Source organism: Mustela lutreola, chromosome 6 (genome assembly GCF_030435805.1).
Source record: "Mustela lutreola isolate mMusLut2 chromosome 6, mMusLut2.pri, whole genome shotgun sequence".
NCBI lineage: Eukaryota > Metazoa > Chordata > Mammalia > Carnivora > Mustelidae > Mustela > Mustela lutreola.
The window spans coordinates 15,277,389-15,299,500 of NC_081295.1; the positions used below are offsets into that span (position 1 = coordinate 15,277,389).

Sequence of the window (22,112 nt, forward strand, 5' to 3'; positions counted from 1 at the left end):
GGGGGAGATGCTATGAAAATATCTAAAAAGATTCCTTCCGGGGGCGATAACGGAAAAAAGGTCAAGAAACGCTGCTTGTAGTAGCGATTAAGTCTCATTTTGAAGAATCCTCTGGAAACTATTTCTGGGAAGACAAAAATGCCCCTTTATTATTAAAAATGCCTCTTCTCCTCTCACTTTGCCAGAAAAGAAAGAGTGGATCTTAATTTGCCCGAATTCTTAATGAAAAGGAGTCAGGGAGGTGGGGTGGGGTGGGGGAAGCAGCCGAAGGTTGAGTCAAACAGCGGCGATGGGCCCAGTACCCACTCGCACTCCGCATCCGTCCTCCTGATTCATGGTGTGACCCCACGCAAGCCACATACACAACTTCCAATGTTAGAGCAGCCACACCAAAATGAGTTAAAAAAAAAAATTGAGGTCCATTTTATTATGCTTTATTTAGCCCGGTATTAACAATATTATGACAACATGTACTCAGTATAAAAAATGATTAATGAAAACATTTTACCATCTTTCTGTTGCACTAAGTCTTTGAAACCCAGGATGTACTTTGTTCACAAAGCATATCTCAAGTAGGATTATTAGAACTTCAAGGGCTAAATAGCGACCTTGCGGCCAGAGAACAGCTCTGAAACCTCAAACCTAACTGAATGTTCCCGCTCTTTCCTTTTTCTTTTAGAAAGCAGGCTCCATGCTAACACAGGGTTTGAACCCATGACCCTGAGATCATGGCTCACAAGCTCTACCTCTGAGCCAGCCCCAGCCAGGCACCTGGAACGTCCCCCTCTTTCTGCCATTTTGTCAGCAACAATCCTATCCCTGTTTTATTTCCTAGCCTTCTAGATAAATCCCCAAGATACCCAGTCACAGAAATGCCCTCACTACCTCAGCGTCCAGTTGAGAGCTGGCCCTTCCACTCACCTAGAATTCTCCAGCAGTTAAGCCCAAACCCTACAGTTAAGACCATTCTACCTCCCCATTACTGTGCTCCCACACAGGAATTCTCTGTTGGCTTAGCACTTAAATAAACCAAACTTGGTTGGACTAATGGATGAGTTCCTTGGTGGCCTCTACATGGTAAGGAATAAAATTCCCACTGATAGATTTAACTGGTACACTTGGCTTTTCCACTGTCTCTTAATTTGTTAATATATTTAATACCTTTAAACCTATTATTTTTCCACTAACTTTTACAGTAATCACATCCAACAATACAATGCTTTAAATGATTTTTTTACTTAAAAGGTCATCCTATGGGTGTAATTAGATCGGCTTAAAAAATAATTATAAAGCAAAAGTTGACACTTGCAGAAGAAATAGATTTAAGCGACGGTCACAAGAATTCCTATTTACTTGCGAAGATGACTTTTTTTTTTTTTTTAACAAATCTGGAGTGTCCTAGTTAAAAGCATGTAATTTTTTTAAAGTCAGTGTAAAATTTACTGTCTATCTAGAGAGTAAATTCTGGATGACAGTGTATTTTATCTTTTACTTCCTCCAGAAAACATACTCATGGATCATCGAGATGAAATGCATGAACTCCAAGATCAGAGAAAAACAGAAAAAGGTTAAGAAATTGGCAGTGGCAACCAGTTTGAGCACCTCAATACACCGGCATCCTGGACTAGCTGGAGAAAAAGTAATTAACTCCACTTACGCTACAGAAATCTCCAAAGGCCTCAACCTAACGCAAATAGATTCAGGTGAAAAGACCCAAGACACGGATAAGTGGATGAACCGAATGTGGAATATATAAACAATGGATGGTCACCCAGCCTTAAAATGGACAGAAATCCTGTCCCATTATTACAGCTCAGACAAATCCTCAATACATGATGCAAACAGTGAGGCAAGCCATTCACACAAGGGCAGGTCCCTCCTATGTGACATACCACAATTTAAAAATTTTTATTAAAAAAGAAAAAAAAAGACCCTAGGTTTCCTCTTCCTACAGTCTGTATAGCCCAGAGGGGACAGGACTGAAGCTCAGTCTCCAGGCCAGGAGTGGGAGGTGGGGGGTGCAGAGACTCGAAGGCGCACCACAGCACCCCATTGTAAAAGACAAGAGGCGTTCAGCCACCCCACTCCCATACTCCCTTCCTCACTAGGCTCCAGAAAGGAGTCTGTACACTTGGGGGAATGTGACCAGCCCAAGACAAGACACATGAAGATCAACCAGATCACCCTCCAGGGATGGCCATGTTGCCCTGTAACACAATCCTAACCAACTCTTATTTTTCTATTATTATTTGTTTACCTTTAGAGAGTGCGAAAGGAGGGCGAGCACACACGAGCAGGGGCGTGGAGCAGAGGGAGAGGGAAACAGACTTAAAAAAAAAAATAAGACCTTACTGGGATGCCTGGGTGGCTCAGTGGGTTAAGCTGCTGCCTTCAGCTCAGGTCATGATCTCAGGGTCCTGGGATCCAGCCCCGCATCGGGCTCTCTGCTCAGCCGGAAGCCTGCTTCCTCCTCTCTTTCTGCTTGCCTCTCTGCCTACTTGTGATCTCTGTCTGTCAAATAAATAAAATCTTAAAAAAAAAAAAAAAGATTTTATTTATTTAAGAGAGAGAGCATGGGAGTGGTGAGGGTCAGAGAGAGGAGCAGACTCCCCGCTGAGCAGGGAGCCCGATGCAGACACGATCCCAGGCCTCCAGGATCATGACCTGAGCTGAAGGCAGTCACCCAACCAACTGAGCCACCCAGGCACCCGGAAACAGAGACTCTTAATCTGCCTCAATGTCCAGCATGGAATCTGATGTGGGGCTTGATCTCATGACCCTGAGATCGTGACCTGAGCCAAAATCCAGAGTCAGACAGTAAACTGACTAAACCACCTAGGTGTGCTCCCCACCCACTGATTTTTAAATATCGACAAACCAGCCCCCAAATCAGATACCTAAGGAACACACCTATTATGAAAGACAAAAAAGCAATCTGGAAGAGACAGAAGCAATGCAGAGAAATCAACCTTCAAAGCAATCCAAAGATAGATAATGCAGCCAGAAAAAAAAAAAAAACCCAGGATACTTCAAAAATGAATTTTAGGAAAAAAAAAATTCAGTTCTTAGAAATAAAATACAAAATGGAAACTAGTCTTTAGGATATTTTCCCAGAAAATAGAGTCAAATACAAAGAGCGAAGAGATAAATGACAGAAGGGAGAAAAAAAAGATTTAATGAGGGCCACTGTAGGTCTTAAATCTGAATAACAGTAACTCCAAAAAGAACAAAGAAAAAGATGGGAATGGATGAAATAACTTCCCCGGCATGTGATAAATGGATTCACAAGGAGACCCATTGCTGTAAGATTTTCAGAAGACTTTTAGGACAGAAAGGACACTATAAGCCACCCGTGGGATTAAAGAAGCAGGTCAGCATCAGACTCCGACGGGGATATACGTATGAAGACAACTCCGACGGGGATATACGTATGAAGACAACACAGAGAATCCTAACGCGCCTGAGGAATGAATGGAAGGAAAAATTAACCCAACTGGTGGTGCTGAAGGCCAAAATCTGACACACAGGAGGAAAATGTTGCTCTTTTGCAAAAAGTTCATTCGCGGAGCTTAGACAACGAGGCCACCTGAGCTCTCAGCTCGGCAGGAAGCTACTAATATGGAAACCAAAGCAGCCTCGATTTATGTGGGACAAGCAATGATTTGCAAAGTGGAGATTATCTTACTTTGATCTTTAGTTCCTGGATCCCACCATGTAGGCTGCGTGCTGAGGCTCCCCTTGAGTGAACACCAACAGAGCGACTGTAATTTCATCATTACAAATACGTTATCGAAGGATATTGACATGTCCGTCACGCTACTTGGCTTTGGCTCATTAAGCAACATCCCTGATACGACGACCGCTTCCTATGCTTCTCCATCAACGCACGTATCTCCTCTCTAAGCCATTCTTTCCACACAGAATACTTGGCGGAAGGCCAACTGCTTTCTCACGTGCTGAAGAGGTGGGGAAATTAAGCAAGTCTGAAAAGGCGGGAATATTGAAACAGAAACCCCGTTATGCTTGGCAAGCTTCCATCAAGCACATTCATACTCCAAAGATATAATAAGCCCCTGGCATTTCTCTTCAAATGGAGATGGCTTATTTTCTCTGGTAGTGTTTTGTCTGGGGAAGAAAAGATGAAAGCAAAAGACAGGATGAATGTTTTCAAATACTTAGAGGGCCACGTTGTGGAAAAGGGAGGTGAGTTTATTCTAGATAGTTCCAGAAGTCAGCACAGCTTGGGGAGGAGGGGGGAGGGCATGTCTTCCCTGAAGTGAAGTAGTAACTGGCTTCCGGTCATGGAGAAACTCCCTACATCCGAGTCTGAGAGAACAGCCTCCTGCCAGGGGGCCAGAGCCTGGTCTGGACCACCTCTAAGTCCCCCTCCTCGAAGGCCACTAAACCGGACTTTGCGGTTCTGTCGATCATGCGGACAGGACAGGTGTTGGGGGCTCACCTGGGCCCTCTCGAGATTCAGATGCTGAAGGCCCTGACTGCCAGCACATCAGAATGTGCTTGTGTTCAGAGAGGGGATTAAGTCAAAGAGACCGTTATGGTACGTCAAATCCAACCTGACAGGTATCCTTTTTTTTTTCTTCTTCTTTTTAAGATTTTATATATTTAACAGAGAGACCGAAAGAGAGGGCACAAGCAGGGGGAGCGGCAGGCAGAGGGAGGAGCAGGCTCCCCACTGAGCAGGGAGCCTGACCCGGGGCTGGATCTCAGGACCCTGAGAAGTGTAAGCAGATGCCCAACCCCCTAAGCCAACCAGGCGCCACTTTTTGTTTATTTAAGTGACAGGTATCCTTATAAAAGGAGACTAAGACACAGAGGCCAGTGATACGCACATATAGGGGAATGACTGGACACCGCCAGCAGGTGGCCATCCGCAAGCCAAGGTGAGGCCTCAGAGAACATACACCTGCTAACACCTTGAACTTGGACTCTGCAGCCTCCAGAACTGGGAGAAAGTAAATTTCAGTTGTATAAGCCACCTGCTCTGTAATAGGTTATTGTGGCAGCTCTAGTGAACTACAGAGCAGGATAACTGCCCTGGGCTTGTCAGTCTAAGCACTGCATGTTCAGACATGGGCAAGTAACCAGTCCCTTCATTTAATTACATCTTCCCTGTAACCAGTCACACTGTCCCGACATGTTAACTACAAAAGCAGTTTGTAAAAATTCAAAGTGTAGAAAAGCTACATTTAAAAAAATAATAAAGAACAAAACCAATAATCAGCTAAGATACTCTGAAACTAATGATTTGGGGAAAAATATACCCAGAGACTGCATCTTCCGTAAGTTACCTAAGCATCATTATTTATGTAACATGGGGACATTTAACATACCATTGCTAAAACCATTCAGGGTTCACTACATTAGGAGAAATTAGATTTTTTTAAAAATCTTTTTTAAGTTTATTTATAATATCACCCAGCCTGGGGCTTGAACTCACGACCCTGAAACCCAGAGTCGCATGCTCCTGCAACTGAGCCAGCCAGGTGAACCTGAACTGGGACTGTTTTAAGAATGAGTTAGTCGGAGAAAAGATCTAAAGGACTGTCAGCTAAATTAATAGCTAAAGAATTTAATGTTTCCATTAGGGCTTAGTCCCAATTAAAAGAACCGGTAACCTCAGACCATTACAGTCCCTCCAAGGGAAAGGGTCTGAAGCTTGGTATGTAATGGAGACCAGCCTATAGACCATCTCACCTACGTGCCTCCTCACATGAGCCAGAACTCACCCTGCTCAGTGAACTGGAGTAGCCTCAAACTATAGCTATTTCTGGCAGAGCCTTCAAAGGAACTTAAGGTTGAATGACAGTATTCAGGGCAGACAGATAGGGCATTTACCAGTATCTGTCAAAAAATAGGGCCATAACCAATCCTATGATATAATTTCCATTTCCCTTACAGGGTGAGAGATAGGTTACCGTGTAGCCACATTTATGAAACTACATAGCTTTCTTTCATATTTGAGTGATTTAGTAAGACATTCCTGAACAAATTTTTCCCTCTTGAGTTTTCATTAGATTAAAAACTTCATATATACAATAAGACCTTTTTAAAAGTATTTTTTAATTTTCATTTTTAAGTAATCTCTATACCCAGTGTGGGACTCGAGCTTACAATGTTGAGATCAAGAGTTGCTTGCTCCACCCACCAAGCCAACCAGAGGTCCCAAATCTGGAAGAGGACTTCTAACATCAGACTAAAAAGACAAAGTGTCTTTACAATAAGGCATAATGAAATTACCAGGTAGGTTCTCACCTGCTCAAGGTCACTGGAGTGTCTTCAACAGCTAACCCCATCATTTGGTTTTCCTATTGCCAGCAATACTAATGTTACTCAGTCCTGTAATTTCAGAGATGATTGAGGATGCTCTTTTTACATATGGAAACTGATGGTCAGTGAGATTAAGGGATAGATTCAATTCTAGGGCACACAAAGAAATGATGACTAGAGCAGCCCCACCCATAGAATCAACTGAGCAGAAAAAGGATGACTAGAAGTCCTTCTCTCCTCATACCCCCACCATTTACCATGTTAGGAGGAAAAGTAAGGTTCACTGGACTGCCAGACTTGAATACAGTTCAAGGGAGAAATTCTTCTCAGTACAGGTTAGCTGTTAATTACTTTAAAAGAAATCTGTTTCTTTAAAGAGGAAAGAGTAGTTATTTATTCCCAGAAATTTGTCAATGACATAGTCATTTCAGAGAGGAACGCTACAGACATTCCCGCAGAGCAGAGGAATGAATAAAAACCGGTTCCCAGAAACTGCGAAGTACACACTCCTGCTGATGTTCAAGGCTTGTTTTATGAACGTTCCCCCTAGTTTTCAGAACATTACGAAAACAGGATACAGCTTGAGAAAATGTCACGCAATAACACTGTATTGTTGGAAATACAAATTTGGAAAATACCAAAGCGGGGGGTAGTGGGGAGCGCTCTGTCATTTGTTTGAGCGTGCCCACTGGAAAGCATTCCCGAGCAGGTCAGGGTCTGACGTCACCTTTTCAGGCAAAATCTGGATGAGCGACGTTCAGCACCTGCGAGAGGCCAGCATGGTGTGTGGAGAAGGACCCAGCTTCACGGGTGCTAGAATGTTGCGGTATTTAACTATGTGAAAATGAGACAACGGTGCAAAGCTAACAGATGCTCCTCTCCCATGAGCGGAAAAGCCAAACTGCTAACTCTAACCATTCATTCATTCAAGTACTTGCTTCCTACATTTTAGCAGAGCTGGAGGTAAGAGACCTGAGCCACGCCACAGGCTGACAAATGGTGTGGGAAAAAGAGAGGAGGAATGGAGGGTCGTGATCTGGGCAACAGGCACCTGTCTTCATGAGAATATGAACAAAGTACCAATTACATCACCAACTGAAAGAGAAAAAGCGATTGTGTATGTCTTCACTGTCCAGAGAGCAGCCTCTCACAGAAGAACATGTATGGGGTAGGGAGTCCACCTTACCAGAGACCTGGAAAAACCTTAGGTATTCACTGTCCAGATAAAGATACTAGATGATCCAAACTACTAGCAATTCCAGAATGGATTTTCTGTAAGGTAGTAAGATCTGTGGGGAGGGGTGTGATCATTTGGCAGTAAATAACCTTCTGGCCTTACCTTCTGGCCTTTCCATGTCCCAAAGGCACTAAACACCAGAATCGGGTAGGTTTCAAACAGCAAATTTAATAAAAGCGGAGACAGTGACATTAAGCACCATGAGGAAGATGAAATTCTCCGTCATACTGCAAACTGAGCTTCTAGATAACTGAGCACGCCAGACTCCATTTTTTTGTTTTTGTATCTGGGGGACAGGAGCCAGATGCAGAAAAACTGGAATCCTACAGAATGTAAGAAACACGCTCTGTCAAAGACTTCTGTTCAAAGTGACAACATTTATGGGTTTCCCTCTTTGTAAATTTTTCTCGGGATCTGAGAGGGTTTTTGTTTGTTTGTTTGTTTTTTTCCCCCTAGGATTGCCTATCTTTTTTGCAGTAGTGACCCTCCTCACCTTTTTAAAGAAGATTTTACAGGCGCCTGGGTGGCTCAGTGGGTTAAAGCCTTTGCCTTCGGCTCAGGTCATGTTCCCAGAGTCCCGGGATAGAGCCCTGTATCAAGCTCTCCACTCAGTGGGAGCCTGCTTCCTCCTCTATCTCTGCCTACTTGTGATCTGTCAAATTAAATAAATAAAATCTTTTAAAAAAAGATTTTCTTCTTCTTTTTTTCTTAAAGAGAGAGAAAGCTCAAGTGGGAAAGGGGACTAAGGGGGAGGGAGAGAATGTCAAGCCGACTTACTGCTAAGCAGGGAGTCCCTTGCAAGGCTCAATCTCAGGACACTGAGAACACGACCTGAGCCAAAATCGCAAGTCGAATGCTTAAGGGACAGAGCCACCCTGGTGCCCAGCTCCTCGCCACTCTGATCAGCGTTAACAGAGCCTGTCCTTCTGGTTAGCTGCTGCTTTCAACGCAGCCGGCTCCAGAGAGACCAATACCAAGGGCAGAGCACCCCAAATGCTCCACTGCTGCTGGGGCCCATGTCCTCACTCTGGGCAGGCAAACAGTAGAAAGCACGTGTCAACAAAAATTTGTTATTATTTTTTCTGTGTGTGTGAACAAAAATTTAAAAACCAAGGCAATGGCTATCCTTTATTCACACAAACAAACGTGACCTACGGAAACAGAGAAATCACCTACTTTATGACGTTTGCTGTGTCTACTCTGCAGAAAGGCAAATCTCAAAAAGGAAACAAGTAACACACTTGTAAATGATAAATTCTAATTACTAAGATTGGAGACAATCACTTGTGTAGTTGCACATGGCAATGAGTTGAATGGGTACTTTAATAAAAATATGTATTATCCAGGAGTGGCTGGTTGGCTCAGTGGGTTAAGCATCTGCCTTCAGCTCAGGTCAAAATCTCAGGGTCTGGGATGGAGCCCCATGTGGGCTCTCTGCTCAGCGGGGAGCCTGCTTCCCCCCATCCATTCCCCCTGCTTGTGCCCAAGCTCCCATACTCTCTCTCTGTGTGAATAAATAAAATCTTTAAATACATGTATTATCCAAATAAAGGAGGTCTTCAATTTTTTGGTTTTATAATATTGAATTTCCCCATCTGGTCAGGAAAAAAATAATGTGTGCAACAGATACTAAAGTTAATTTTTGTTTAAAATCTGGAAGTTTTAATTTGCCAAAGTTTCAAATATAAAATTTGACCTGGATTCACATGTAATGTTTTAAAAAATCATTCCTGTTGAGGCATTTAACTCCTACAAAACCCATATAGGCCACAGACTATAATAAAATGACAGTTTGGGATGGAGAGGGCTTTTTAAAAAATTTTTCCACAAAAGCACATTTTTCACAAAACTAATGGCACTTGTGTGACCACTGTGAATGCTGCAAATAACATGACATGAAATAACTTTTTTTTTTTTTTAAGATTTTATTTATTTGTTTGAGAGAGAGAGATCACAAGTAGAGGGAGAGGCAGGCAGGGTCCCTGCTGAGCAGAGAGCCCGATTTGGGACTCAATCCCAGGACCCTGAGATCATGACCTGAGCCGAAGGCAGCGGCCCAACCCACTGAGCCACCCAGGCGCCCCATGAAATAACTTTCTAGTTGAGCAAAGGCTGCTGCTGTTCAACGGAAGAGTTTTTTATTGCTGTTGTTGTTTCCCCCCCAGAAGCAGTTTTTCTTTTTTTTTTAAGGTTTATTTATTTATTTGACAGACAGAGATCACAAGTAGGTAGAGGGACAGGCAGAGAGAGAGGAGGAAGCAGGTTCCCTGTTGAGCAGAGAGCCCGATGTGGGACTCGATCTCAGGACCCTGGGATCATGACTGAGCCAAAGGCAGAGGCTTAACCCGCTGAGCCACCCAGGCACCCCCAGAATAAGTTTTAATAAACAGAAACCACCTTAAAAATTTCAGGACAGGGGCACCTGGGTGGCTCAGTGGGTTAGGCTGCTGCCTTCAGCTCGGGTCATGATCTCCGGGTCCTGGGATCGAGTCCCACGTCGGGCTCTATGCTCAGCAGGGAGCCTGCTTCCCTCTCTCTCTCTCTCTCTGCCTGCCTCTCCATCTACTTGTGATTTCTCTCTGTCAAATAAATAAAATCTTTAAAAAAAGAAAAAAAAATTTCAGGAGGACAAAATCTCCAAGGCTAAAATAATTTACTGTGAATTCTTTTCATGTAATTTTTTAAGATTTTATTTGTCAGAGAGAGCAAGAGAGACAGTACGAGTAGGGGGAGAGGTAGGAGAGGGAGAAGCAGGCTCCCCCCTGAGCAAGGAACCTGATGCGGGACTCAATCCCAGTGCTTTGGGATAATGACCTGAGCTAGAGGCAGACACTTAACTGACTGAGCCACCCAGGCATCCCATTTGTTCACCCAATAATTATTGGTTCTCAACCCTGACTGTGTCCTTTCTGTAAGATGGCCTGTGGAATTCTACAATCTTCAAGTCCTCTCCAAAATCCCTCTATACGCACCTAAGCCTGATGCACAAAGATATTTATGTAGCAAGCAGGCCCTTTCTTTTGTCATCTGAGGAACATTTACAAGGACAGGATTCCATTTTCCTTATAGGAAAAGGATGGGTTCTGTATTGCCAGTATGTCTGGCTTCAGCAAGAAAGCTAACAAGTCAAGGTCAGACAGTATTTTCATGTCTGGCTGTGTCTAAATATAGTCAGCTGCTTTAAATGAAAAACCCGCTGGCAGGAACGCCCCTCGTTCATCGATTTCTCCCGTGGACTGATCCACCTAGGGCAGAACCCAATCCCTCTGCTGGTCAATCTTCCAAGGGAAGGAGGTGGGTCAGGCTACCCGTACTGATGTGGACAGCAGGAGAAACCGAGGTCCCCGCAATCCTACGTGTTACCTACTGAATTATGCCTTCACTGACATCCCAGGAAGCTTCTATGTAGAAAGGATTTCTGGAAATAACGATAAAATCTAACCATAGGCGATCACTGTAGTCAAAAGGAAAGCATGAAAAGGGGCCCTGGGGTGGCTCCGACGGTTGGTTATCCGACTCTTGGTTTCGGCTTGGGTCGTGACCTCAGGGTCCTGAAATTGAGCCCTGCATCAGGCTCCACACTCAGCAGGAGTCAGCTTGGATCGTCTCTCCCTCCACCCCCCCTTCCCCAGCTCGCCCGCTCTCTCAAATACATACATAAATCTTAAAAAAAAGAAAAAAAAAAGCATGAAAAAGTACTAATGTTTACAATGCCAGGCAGCCAAAATGAAGACAGCACGGAAAAAGAGAAAACAAGTGCACCAAGCTTATTACAGACACTAATAAGCCAATGGATTAACAGTTCTTCGTGAAACAGGAAAAGCTCATCCGAAAGGCAGGGCCCTGGGTTGGTGGCCCCTGCAGGCCTAGGACACCCACCCGTCTTTTAGGCCTTTTCAGGATTTTTCAAAGGAACAAGGTATATCACTGACCACTTTTCTTACAAGAGGTCTTTGCTATTTGTTCAGAACCCCGAGGCCACGAGCAGAAGCCTGGGTCAGCTCAGGGAGACCAGGGAATGTTCCTCTGCGAAGGCCTGACCTTGCCCCTTCTCCTCTCCCCCCGCTTCTGGATCGCATACGTCAGCGTCACAGAGGAACCCCGCCTCACTCATGTCAGTGATCCCACACTGCCGACAAATACTTGCTTTCACAGCCCTGCCTGCTACCCAGCACACTTGCCTCTCTGGGTTTCCACTGAACGCTGCTCAGAGAACGCTGTGCCAGAAGACAAGCCTACGGACCTGCCCAGCACGTTGAAGGCACAGCGACTGAGAGCTTGTGTTTGGTCATTTGCTGAGCTTGGGTTTGAGTCCTGACACAAGGTTCACCCACCTTATTAAAGACCATCGTGCACAAACGCACAGTTCTAGGACCCGTGGTAAAAACCTGCAAGGTGGTGGCTGCTATGATTAGTGACCTCACTTTGGCCCGAGACCCGTGAACCCGTCTGACCATTATCTGCCCCTGTCCCCAGGTCTTATGCGCTGACCTCAAATCATGGCACCCCCAGAATCCTGACCAGCTCTCATTTCTTGCAAATGCATTTGATACCCACCATGTTAATCTTCCCTTCATCATGTGTATCCTACAGACCCGCTTCCTCTCCCCCTGCAATGGGTAAGCGGTAGGCTGTCTGTCCATTTGTTCTCCTGCCCTGCAGCACAGAGCACAGGCGCTTGGCCAGAGAAGGCTCCAGACCCGCTTGTGGCTCGACTGGATTCAAAAGTTGCCATGGGAAGGACAGAGCACAGGACTTTGGAATGTGAGCTGGGACCATTCCAATTCTTTTGGTGGAGATGATTTGAAACTTTCACACTAGGTCATGCAAATCCTCCCTTCTGTGAGACTGTATATATTTCCGACTTTATATTGTGCCTGTGGTGTTATATAAAGATCAGTCTTCCCACCAACTTCAAAAGCAGCTCACGGCTGGAAGCAGCTCCATGGGGGCAGTGAACAAGAAGAGAAACAGGTTCCACATGTTAGGAGAGTCTCGTTTACCCAAGGCAATGGCCAGTCTCCTCTCCTGGGACTTTCCCCTCATCTCTCTTGTTCACATTGCGAAGACGCACTTCACTTCCTGCCAAATCATCATTTTATGCACCTTCGATAGTGGTCGTTAAATTCTCCTTTGTTTATGACTGAAGGAAATGAGGAGACAAGAACTTCAGGCTGGAGGACGCTTCTTCTCCAGCCTGGGAAGCTTGGGCCTTTGGGTCAAGGTCCTTGCTCCTGACCCAAAGGTATGGTCCCTGCGACCTCAAGTGGGCTCACTCCAACTAGTCTAACTAGTCCAACTAGAATCACATTGTAGTGATTCACTTTCCAATAACCACCCCCACGGGGCCTCTAGGCTCAAGAGCTAAAACACATGCAGCAAATCATAGTTTGGGCGAAGAGCGGCAGGCACCCTGAAATACACATTTCTAGAAAAATCTGCGCAAAGGGAGCAGGCTACTCACCAGAGGGAGAGATACTGAATCTTAAAGCAACCACGACTCTGGGGGTTTCCAACAAGATTTCACATCAATATCAGACTAGTTGGGACCAGCCAACAATTAAAATGAAACAGAACAAAAAACTACCAACCTAAGCTCCAGACAAAAATGTCTAAGAAGATGAAACATGACTTCGTTTCCTATACCCAAATAGTTGGCAGAACTTCGTATACCTGGGTGCAGAGGCCACACGAAAGATCTGATAAATACTTCCTTTATCAATGGATTGCGTAATCAATGGATTGCGTCGGTTGTCAACATCGCCCCCCTGCCCCGACCCCAGTTGGACACCGAGTGGTCCAAGCAGGCTGGCTTTCATTGTTTCACTGGATTCAGAGCAGGTGTTGTCAGCCCCAGAATCCCTACTTCTTCTACCCAGAGACTGAAAAGCTGCTTACCATCTGTGACAATGGCTTCTTCCTCCTGGCCATTCAGGGCTCCCTCCTGGGGGCTGAACTCTTCTTCCTCAGCTAAGCCATTGGCACTAGACAGCTGACCATTCTTCTGCAGGAGCTAAGGGGACAAAACAAAACCATGTAAACTTACTGTCAATGGTAATGAAGATTTGAAGTGTCCCATGAGCTTGAATAATCCAGCTACCTTACAAAAGGTATCCCAGGAGCTTTATCAAGGAGACAGGGCTTTGTATCTGGGTAAATGAGCACCATTCCTTTATCCACACAGTCATCCAAACAGCGGGCACCATCTCCAGACCCACCATTCCAGGCCTATTCGAGCTACAACACTGAGAAGTCAGATGCAGCCCCAGCCCCTCTGAGCTTAGAGACTACTAAGAAAACTAGACTTTCAGACTTTTAAACGTTCTTTTGTTTTTGTTTTTTTTCAGGGCACTGGGTGGCTCATTTGGTTAAGCGACTAACACTTGTTCATCTCCGCTCAGGTCTTGATCTCAGGGTCCTAAGTTCAAGCCCAGGGATGGGCTCCACGCTGGGTGTGGAACCTACTTCAGAAAAAGTTTTTTTTTTTTTTTCTTTAAAACAACGTCTCCTTGTGATTAGATGCAGGGTATGCATATTTGATCAAAGTATACCTAAGTGACAATATGTCCTTCTCAGGAAAAAGGACATGTAAATAAACAATCAGGGAAATGGTCCTGATGGGGGAATACACAGAGCCAGTCACAAACAGGAGAGGAAGTATGGATAAAGCTAGATCTCCGATCCCACAAGGTGGGTGTATGAGAAAGGGTCCAAGGAACTCAGGAAGGGGAAGGGAATTAGGAACCTCACGGTTCGAAGACCAGTGTACCTGGAGACAACACATCAAAGAGATGGGCGACTCATGCTTTTGTGCGTCATTGATTTTTCCTTAAAATATTACTAAAGTGGTCAGTTGTCCTCTATCCCAGAGGATAACCTGTGTGATTGAGGTTTCCAGTTGTCGTTAGTAGCAGATACACAGATTTGCCCTTCTGTCCATAGGTAAAAAGTTTTGAGGCTGTGGCAAACATAGTATAATAATCATTAGGAGCCCCAGGATTCCAACAAAGCTTTCTATCTTGTATACGTATCTCATTTTATCAGAACCAACTTAGGTGGGATGCTTGGGTGGCTCAGTGGGTTAAAGCCTCTGCCTTCGGCTCAGGTCATGATCCCAGGATCCTGGGATCAAGCCCCCACATTGGGCTCTCTGCTCAGCGGGGAGCCTGCTTCCCTTCCTCTCTCTCTGCCTGCCTCGCTGCCTACTTGTGATCTGTCAAATAAATAAATAAAATCTTAAAAAAAAAAAAAAAAGCCAACTTTGGCAGACAGCAGTATCTCCATTGGGTAGAAGAGGACACTGGACCTCAGTGTGTGTGACCACAGAAGCTGGGGTTGGCTGGCCACAGGTCCCACAGCCTAGAAGTGAGGCACCATGGCCCAAAGGCCAGCACCACTCGCCATCAAGGACCTCCAGGGTTTTCGCACAGCAGTAGAGATCACAGAAGGACCTGCTGCTGTGCATAGTAATAAAATGCCATTAAGAGTCTTCCAGAGTACCCGGACCTGCCTACTTCAAAGAAATCTCAAAACCACGGCACTCTACTTAGCATGATCCAATGATGCTTCCAAGCTAACGGAGCGCCCTGGCCAAACCACTGGCTTTGATCGGAGCCTTGAAGGGACAGCAGGTTCAAGACTGTCTGTCAATCCAGAAGACTTGAACTGAGCTAAATTGATTTCACCTGGCTATTCCAGGCTCCCAGCTGCCTTCGACGGCATGAGCTGCTCCTTGAAATAATACCACGGTACTTTAATACTGACTCTACAGACGGACAGTCGGCTTCAGAACACCCATGCTGAGTCCATTTATCAGACAGAACACTCTGATTACATTTCCCCTTTAAGTCTTCTCTTCCCGAAATACAAGATGGAGTCTTTTTTTTTTTTTTAAAGATTTTATTTATTTATTTGACAGAGAGAAACCACAAGTAGATGGAGAGGCAGGCAGAGAGAGAGAGGGAAGCAGGCTCCCCGCTGAGCAGAGAGCCCGATGTGGGGCTCGATCCCAGGACCCTGGGATCACGACCCGAGCCGAAGGCAGCGGCTTAACCCACTGAGCCACCCAGGCGCCCCACAAGATGGAGTCTTAAATGAAACCTGAAGACAAAAAGCAAGGGGGGGGGGGGGCGGTCTCTGCAGTGCCCGTAAGGAAAAATGTTAGGTATCTGGACAAAAAAATCACTAGTTATGTGAACACATCAGGCTCAGATTTGATTAATAACATGAAGAAAAGTGGGAGGAGGAAAGCAGGGACACTTAGGACTGTGGGGTCCACGGAAACACCATGAATCTAACCTAAGAAGTGCTGACTTGCACCATGATGCCGCAAACTAATGGGGATCACGGGAAAGCAGCTTGACCACCTCCATTTTTTAATGCAATAAATGGGGCCCCTTGTTTGGTAACCAGAAATCTGAAGTTTTATGGAGTTTAGAGTCCTAGAGAATTTCTGCAATTCTTTAAACAAGTCTCCTCATTCTTTGTGAATTGTCAAAATCAAGGGATCTTTACCCAGAGCCCAAATGTCTGGAAACATGGAAGAACTACAGGATGCAGACACAAACTTTCCTCTGCCTTTCAATGTTAGACACACAGCGGCACCTGGGTGGCTCCGTCGTTACACGTCTGCCTTCGGCTCAGGTCATGATCCCGGGTTCCTGGGATCGAGCCCAGCATCAGGCTCGCTGCTCAGCGGGAAGCCTGCTTCTCCCTCTTCCACTCTCCCTGCTTGTGTTCCCTCACTCACTCTGTCAAATAAATAACATCTTTGAAAAATCCCTGCTTAAAAAAAAATGTTGGGGCGCCTGGGTGGCTCAGTGGGTTAAAGCCTCTGCCTTCAGCTCAGGTCATGATCCCAGGGTCCTGGGATCAAGCTCCGCATCAGACTCTCTGCTCAGCGGGGAGCCCGCTTCCTGCCCCTCTCTCTCTGCCTGCCTCTCTGCCTACTTGTGATCTCTGTCTGTCAAATAAATAAATAAAATCTTAAAAAAAAAGTTACACACATATAATGAAGCAAATTAAATAACATCAAATGAGTCTTACAATCAGAGTCACCTGCTAGCCCTCCTTATACACAGGTGTGATAATTATGGATTACTAATCCCAATGGCCACAGGGCAACTGTTTCTACTTCCAGAAGGCATTTGATGAATTAACTTTGGTAGCAGACAACTGATGACAGGGACCATTATTAAAACTGAGTTTTGAGGGCGCCTGGGTGGCTCAGAGGGTTAAGCCTCTGCCTTCAGCTCAGGTCATGATCTCAGGGTCCTGGGATTGAGCCCCGCATCAGGTTCTCTGCCACCTCACCACCTGCCTGCCTGGCTCTCTGCCTACTTGTGATCTCTCTGTCAAATAAATAAATAAATAAAATCTTTTTAAAAAGGTCACTTCAAGTTGTAAGAAACTGGACCCTTTGATCCTTAATATGAAAGTCCTATCTCTATGTGTATATATATTTTCACAAGCATTTGTAAAAAGGGGAGAAATACACGCTTTTTGAAGTTTATGAGAGCCAGTGCGTGCCAGGGCAAGGGGCGGAGAGAGAGTATCTAAGCAGACTCTTCGCTAAGCGCGAAGCCCAACCCACAGCTCTGTCTCATGACCTTCCCATCAATGACCTGAGCGGAAAAACAAAAGTCAGACACTTAACCAACTGAGCCACAGTGTCCCAAGAATTACATGCTTTTTAATACATATCTGGCTTGTCTTCATTCTTTTTTTTCCTCCTGATTATCCCTTTATTTATTATTTACTTTTCTCACCATAGCAAACACCCTTCCCAATGTCCATCCCCCCAGCCACCCCCTCCCCTCCAGCAACCCTCAGTTTGCTTCCTGAGATGAAGAGTCTCTTAGGGTTTTGTCTCCAGTCATTCTTTATTCTGTCTGTAATTCACATGCCCACCGGAGACAAGGATTGATTTATCAGTTATGCCCAGGTAAACGCAGAGGCAAGGACACAACTTAGAGCCAGGGAATGGGAACGCTGGAGCCAGAGACCAGGCATGAGGGCCAACTACTTCAGGGAAGAGAGCAGTATTGGGATTCAAGTTTCCAAACAAGAAAGAAAGAGGAAATGTCTACTCCATTCTTACACACAGCTTTTTCCATTCCTTTTGAACTTACTTTTACACTTGTACAAATACAGTTCTAGAACCTTGACTTTTGAGATAGACATTAGACTTGAAAGACATGCTCCCTGCACTTCAATACAGTGAGCACCAGGAAAGTTCTTTTCCCACTGGATTTGTGCTTCAAAAAGCGTCAACGCCTCTTTTGAGCAAATCAAAACCCTTAATGTTTTCAAGCTTATATCCTCTGAGTGGGTCAGCCAGAGTTCATTCCCGTAAAGTATTACCACATTACCACTCAACCTTTAGGAAAAAAAAAAAAAAATCTCAGCGCTTCCAGCAACTATTTTCCCCTCATTCTTCTAAGACCAGAGACTATCCAAAATGGCAGCCAAAGCACTAAAGAAAAACTACCAGACTCGTCTGTTCCTCTTCCTCCTCCAAAAGACTGTCCACAATTTTCTCTGAGCCCCCTTTACAGAGTAAGCAGGAGGAGTATCAAGCTTTTTTGTTTGTTTTTTTAAAAGCAGGCTCTTGTGTCCAGGGCAGGGCCGAACACTGGGCCTAAACTTACAAACCAGAGATCTAGACTTGGAACTGAGATCAAGAGCTGGACACTTACCCAACAAGGCCACCCCAGTACCCTTCTTTTCTATGGATTTTATCTTTAAGTCATATCTTCACCCAACAGGGGGCTCAAACTCACAACCCCAAGACTCAGCGTCATACTCTCTCCTGACTGAGCTAGCCAAGCTCGCCAGGATTATCAAGCTCTTCACTGAATGAGTTAAACAATGTTCCACGGGTCGCGTTATTGACGCTCTCGGGATATTGGGGGTAGGGGAGATGAGCCTGCTGAGGTAACTTCTTTAGTAGCAGACACTCTCTGTCTACATCCCCACTGGACGGCCAGCAGAAGTGGGACTGGCCCCACAGTCCTGCCGTAAATGTAGTAAATAAGGCTCTGCCCAGCACAATTCTAGCAAAACCCAAGAAGAACTGTTAAAGCCCAAGAAGCGAAACTGTTAAATGGATATAAGCAGGAACAACCAGGAATCTGTATGACATGAAAAAGATAATCTGGGGGAATTTAATTCAGTTTTTTAAGTTTATTTAAGTAATGAATACACCCAATGTGGGACTGAAACTCATGAGCCCAAGATCAAGAGTCACACACTCTTCTGAGCCAGCCAGGCACCCCCATCTGGGGGTATTTTAAACCCCCAATAAAACTTGCAAAGAGAACACTTCCATGTCTTTTTCTTCAAGTAGGGAACGTTCTGAAGGTAAGCCTTTAAAAATGTCAAACAGAAAACAGAAACCAGAGTATCAATCAGTAAACTATGTCTTTGGAAAGCAATTTGGAAATAGCTATAAACCATCCGAATGTACATACACACTCCACACTATTTTTTTTTAAAGCAGGAGAGAGCAAGTGCGCATGTCAACGGAATGGAGAAGGGGTTGAGCAAGGGAGAAGGAGAGACCATGTACAAGCAGAGACTCCCCACTGACCACGAGCCAGGGCCGGGTTCTAGCTCATCACCAAAATGAAGACCTGAGCTGAAATCAAGACTCAGATGCTTGGCTGTCTGAGTGCCCCATCCACCACGCGATTCCAGTGGGCACATGGATGCCTTTACACACCCAGAAGGTGTAGGTGGCAGTGATGTACAACACAGAACAGCATCGAAGGGATCCAATTCACAGAACAGCATCGAAGGGAACGCAGTACATCTAGGGACACTGATGTGGGTAGACGTCTCCAGTTTAAGTGGGAAAAGCAAGGTAACGGAGACTGATTCCTTTATGTATTTAAAAATAAGACAAAAGTGACCCACTAATAAGGAGGGAAGAAGGGAAGAGAGGGCTCCCTCCCAACTCCGCACAAGCACGTAAGAAAAAGAACAGAACTCGAGTAACACAACACAAAATCGTTAACAGACACTGCCTTTCCAGACTTCTTTGTTTTGCACTTTGCACAGGTGTTGGGGAAGAGACCATTTTCTTTTATTGGGAGATCTAACTGCTACAGATCATAGGAAAGCACGGTTTCCTTTTCATTCATTTTATTATTGCAAAGGTGAAAATACTTGGAACCCCAAAATGTGTCGATTCTTGGGCAGTAAGCAGGTTAGTCACCCGGCTTTCCAGGATTCACAAATCTTTTCAGTCCATCTGAGCAATGATGGACCAAACTGCTCTCACGGAGCTTCCGGCTCTCAGTTCCTATGCTCTCCAAATGTGATTACCATATTAATCATGATTATTATTATTAATATGTGATACCATATTAATAACATCCTTGGCCACACCATTAATCACAAATACTGATCAAGAACTGGGTCGCCTGGTCAAGCAGCCCACTCTTGATTTTAGCTCAGATCATGATCTGAGTATGAGGAGACCGAGCTCCAGGTCGGGCTCCACACTCAGCTGGAGGTCAGCTCGAGGATTCTCTCCCCCCCCTCTCCCTATGCGCCCCCCCAGCTCCCCCACCCCCACTCACTCATTCAGGCTCTCTCACTCCTGGAGACAAATAAATCTTTAAAAAAATGTATGTTGGGCGCCTGGGTGGCTCAGTGGGTTAAAGCCTCTGCCTTCAGCTCAGGACATGATCTCAGGGTGCTGGGATCGAGCCCTGCCATCAGGCTCTCTGCTCAGCAGGGAGCCTGCTTTCTCCTCTCTCTCTGCCTGCCTCTCTGCCTACTTGTGATCTCTGTCAAATAAAATCTTTTATAAAAATAAAAAAATTTGGGCGCCTGGGTGGCTCAGTGGGTTAAGCTGCTGCCTTCGGCTCGGGTCATGGTCTCAGGGTCCTGGGATCGAGTCCCGCATTGGGCTCTCTGCTCGGCGGGGAGCCTGCTTCCCTCTCTCTCTCTCTGCCTGCATCTCCGTCTACTTGTGATTTCTCTCTGTCAAATAAATAAATAAAATCTTTAAAAAATAAAAATAAAAATAAAAATAAAAAAATTTAAAAATAAAAAATAAAAATATATGTTGACCGAGACCCAACCAGGAATACCAGGGCTCTGCTGCAGGCTACCAGAAGCTCCTGATACACTCGTGTGTGTATTACGGACCCATTTCACAAACGTGATTTATAGGCGATCTTGCTAATTTAACCCTCTGCCTTAAGCCAACTACTGTCATCATCCCTAGCCTACAGTCAGCCATGGAGGCTGAAGTTAAGAGGTACTGTGACCAAAGGGACTGAGCCACAATGTGGGGAGGGTGACCTGAGCTGCACTAGCGGACTCAAGGCGCGAGCATTCTGTCCGGCGAGGAGTTTCTGGAGCGCAGAATCCCTAACTTAGGAACCTCATCTCCCAAAAATGGCATGGGCTCTAAGAACACAAGTCATCATGATAAGATCAACCAGCCTGGGTTGTGTTTAAGTGAAAAGTTTCTCCTCTAATTTAGAGGTCATTTACAGAACACCAACAGAATTATGGGTTTCAAAAGATTTGCTTTTCTTTTAAAAGTAAGCATTTTTATTCAAACTAATTCAAGCAGAAACTTCATAAACTCCAAGTCTAAACACGGTATAAACCTTTAGGACAGGGGGTGAGGAACAGAAACCAATGCTTGACAAGATCAAATGGATTGAGTTAATGTCATTGCAAAAAAGAGTAAGAGGAGGGAAAGCAAAAGATTTAACTTAAAATCAAAACAATTCTAAATATACAAAATTTGGGGAATGGTTACAGCCTATCTTGCAGCATTAAAAATACAACCTACAAAGTATATGATAGTATGGAGATGTATTTTATGTTGTAATAGTCAGTTTAAAAGGCAAACTAAATAGTTAGTAGAAAATAATAACAAATACAGGGGCGCCTGGGTGGCTCAGTGGGTTAAAGCCTCTGCCTTCGGCTCAGGTCATGATCCCAGGGTCCTGGGATCGAGCCCCACATCGGGCTCTCTGCTCCACAGGGAGCCTGCTTCCTCCTCTTTCTCTGCCTGCCTCTCTGCCTAGTTTCTCTCTGTCAAATAAATAAAATATTAAAAAAAATAACAAATACATAAGAGAACATACTATAAAATAGCCACATTACCAAACTTAACAATAACGTATCAAAATCATTGGGGAAGGAACTATGAATATTTGATATTCTTTATTTTTCCACTTTTGCGTTCTGTTTCTTACCTACATACCATGATTGCTTTTACAATTGGGTGGTGGGAGAGCTTTTCCTCTGCATGTTCTTTTGTTTCAGTTTATTTTTAGTATGGGCGAAAGGGGGCAGCTAAGAAAATTTGCTTTACAGGGAAGCGCTGGAATTCTGATTTCTACCAGTCACATGAATGTTCACGGGACAAGTGAACTGCTTTAAGAAAGAAACTCCGCAGTGAAATCGTATTTCAGGAGTTTGATCATGCAAACAAATCCATATTCCTTCCTCAAGGGTAGATGACACCATGGGTTCAGAGACAGAGAAGCAGAGTGGAGGGCGGGGTACTCTGCAGCAAAATTAAGTACTTTGATTCAGCATTTATTTTTTAACTGTC

At 44.8% G+C, this 22,112-nt stretch overlaps 1 protein-coding gene across 1 annotated transcript in view; it reads right to left on the minus strand.

Moving 5' to 3' along the window:
• Positions 1-22,112, minus strand: part of AKAP12 (A-kinase anchoring protein 12) — a 100,660-nt gene that overhangs the window by 31,854 nt on the left and 46,694 nt on the right. Inside the window, exon 2 of the mRNA XM_059176776.1 lies at positions 13,424-13,538. Coding sequence (XP_059032759.1) covers positions 13,424-13,538 — 115 coding nt within the window. The remainder of the gene's footprint in view (positions 1-13,423; positions 13,539-22,112) is intronic.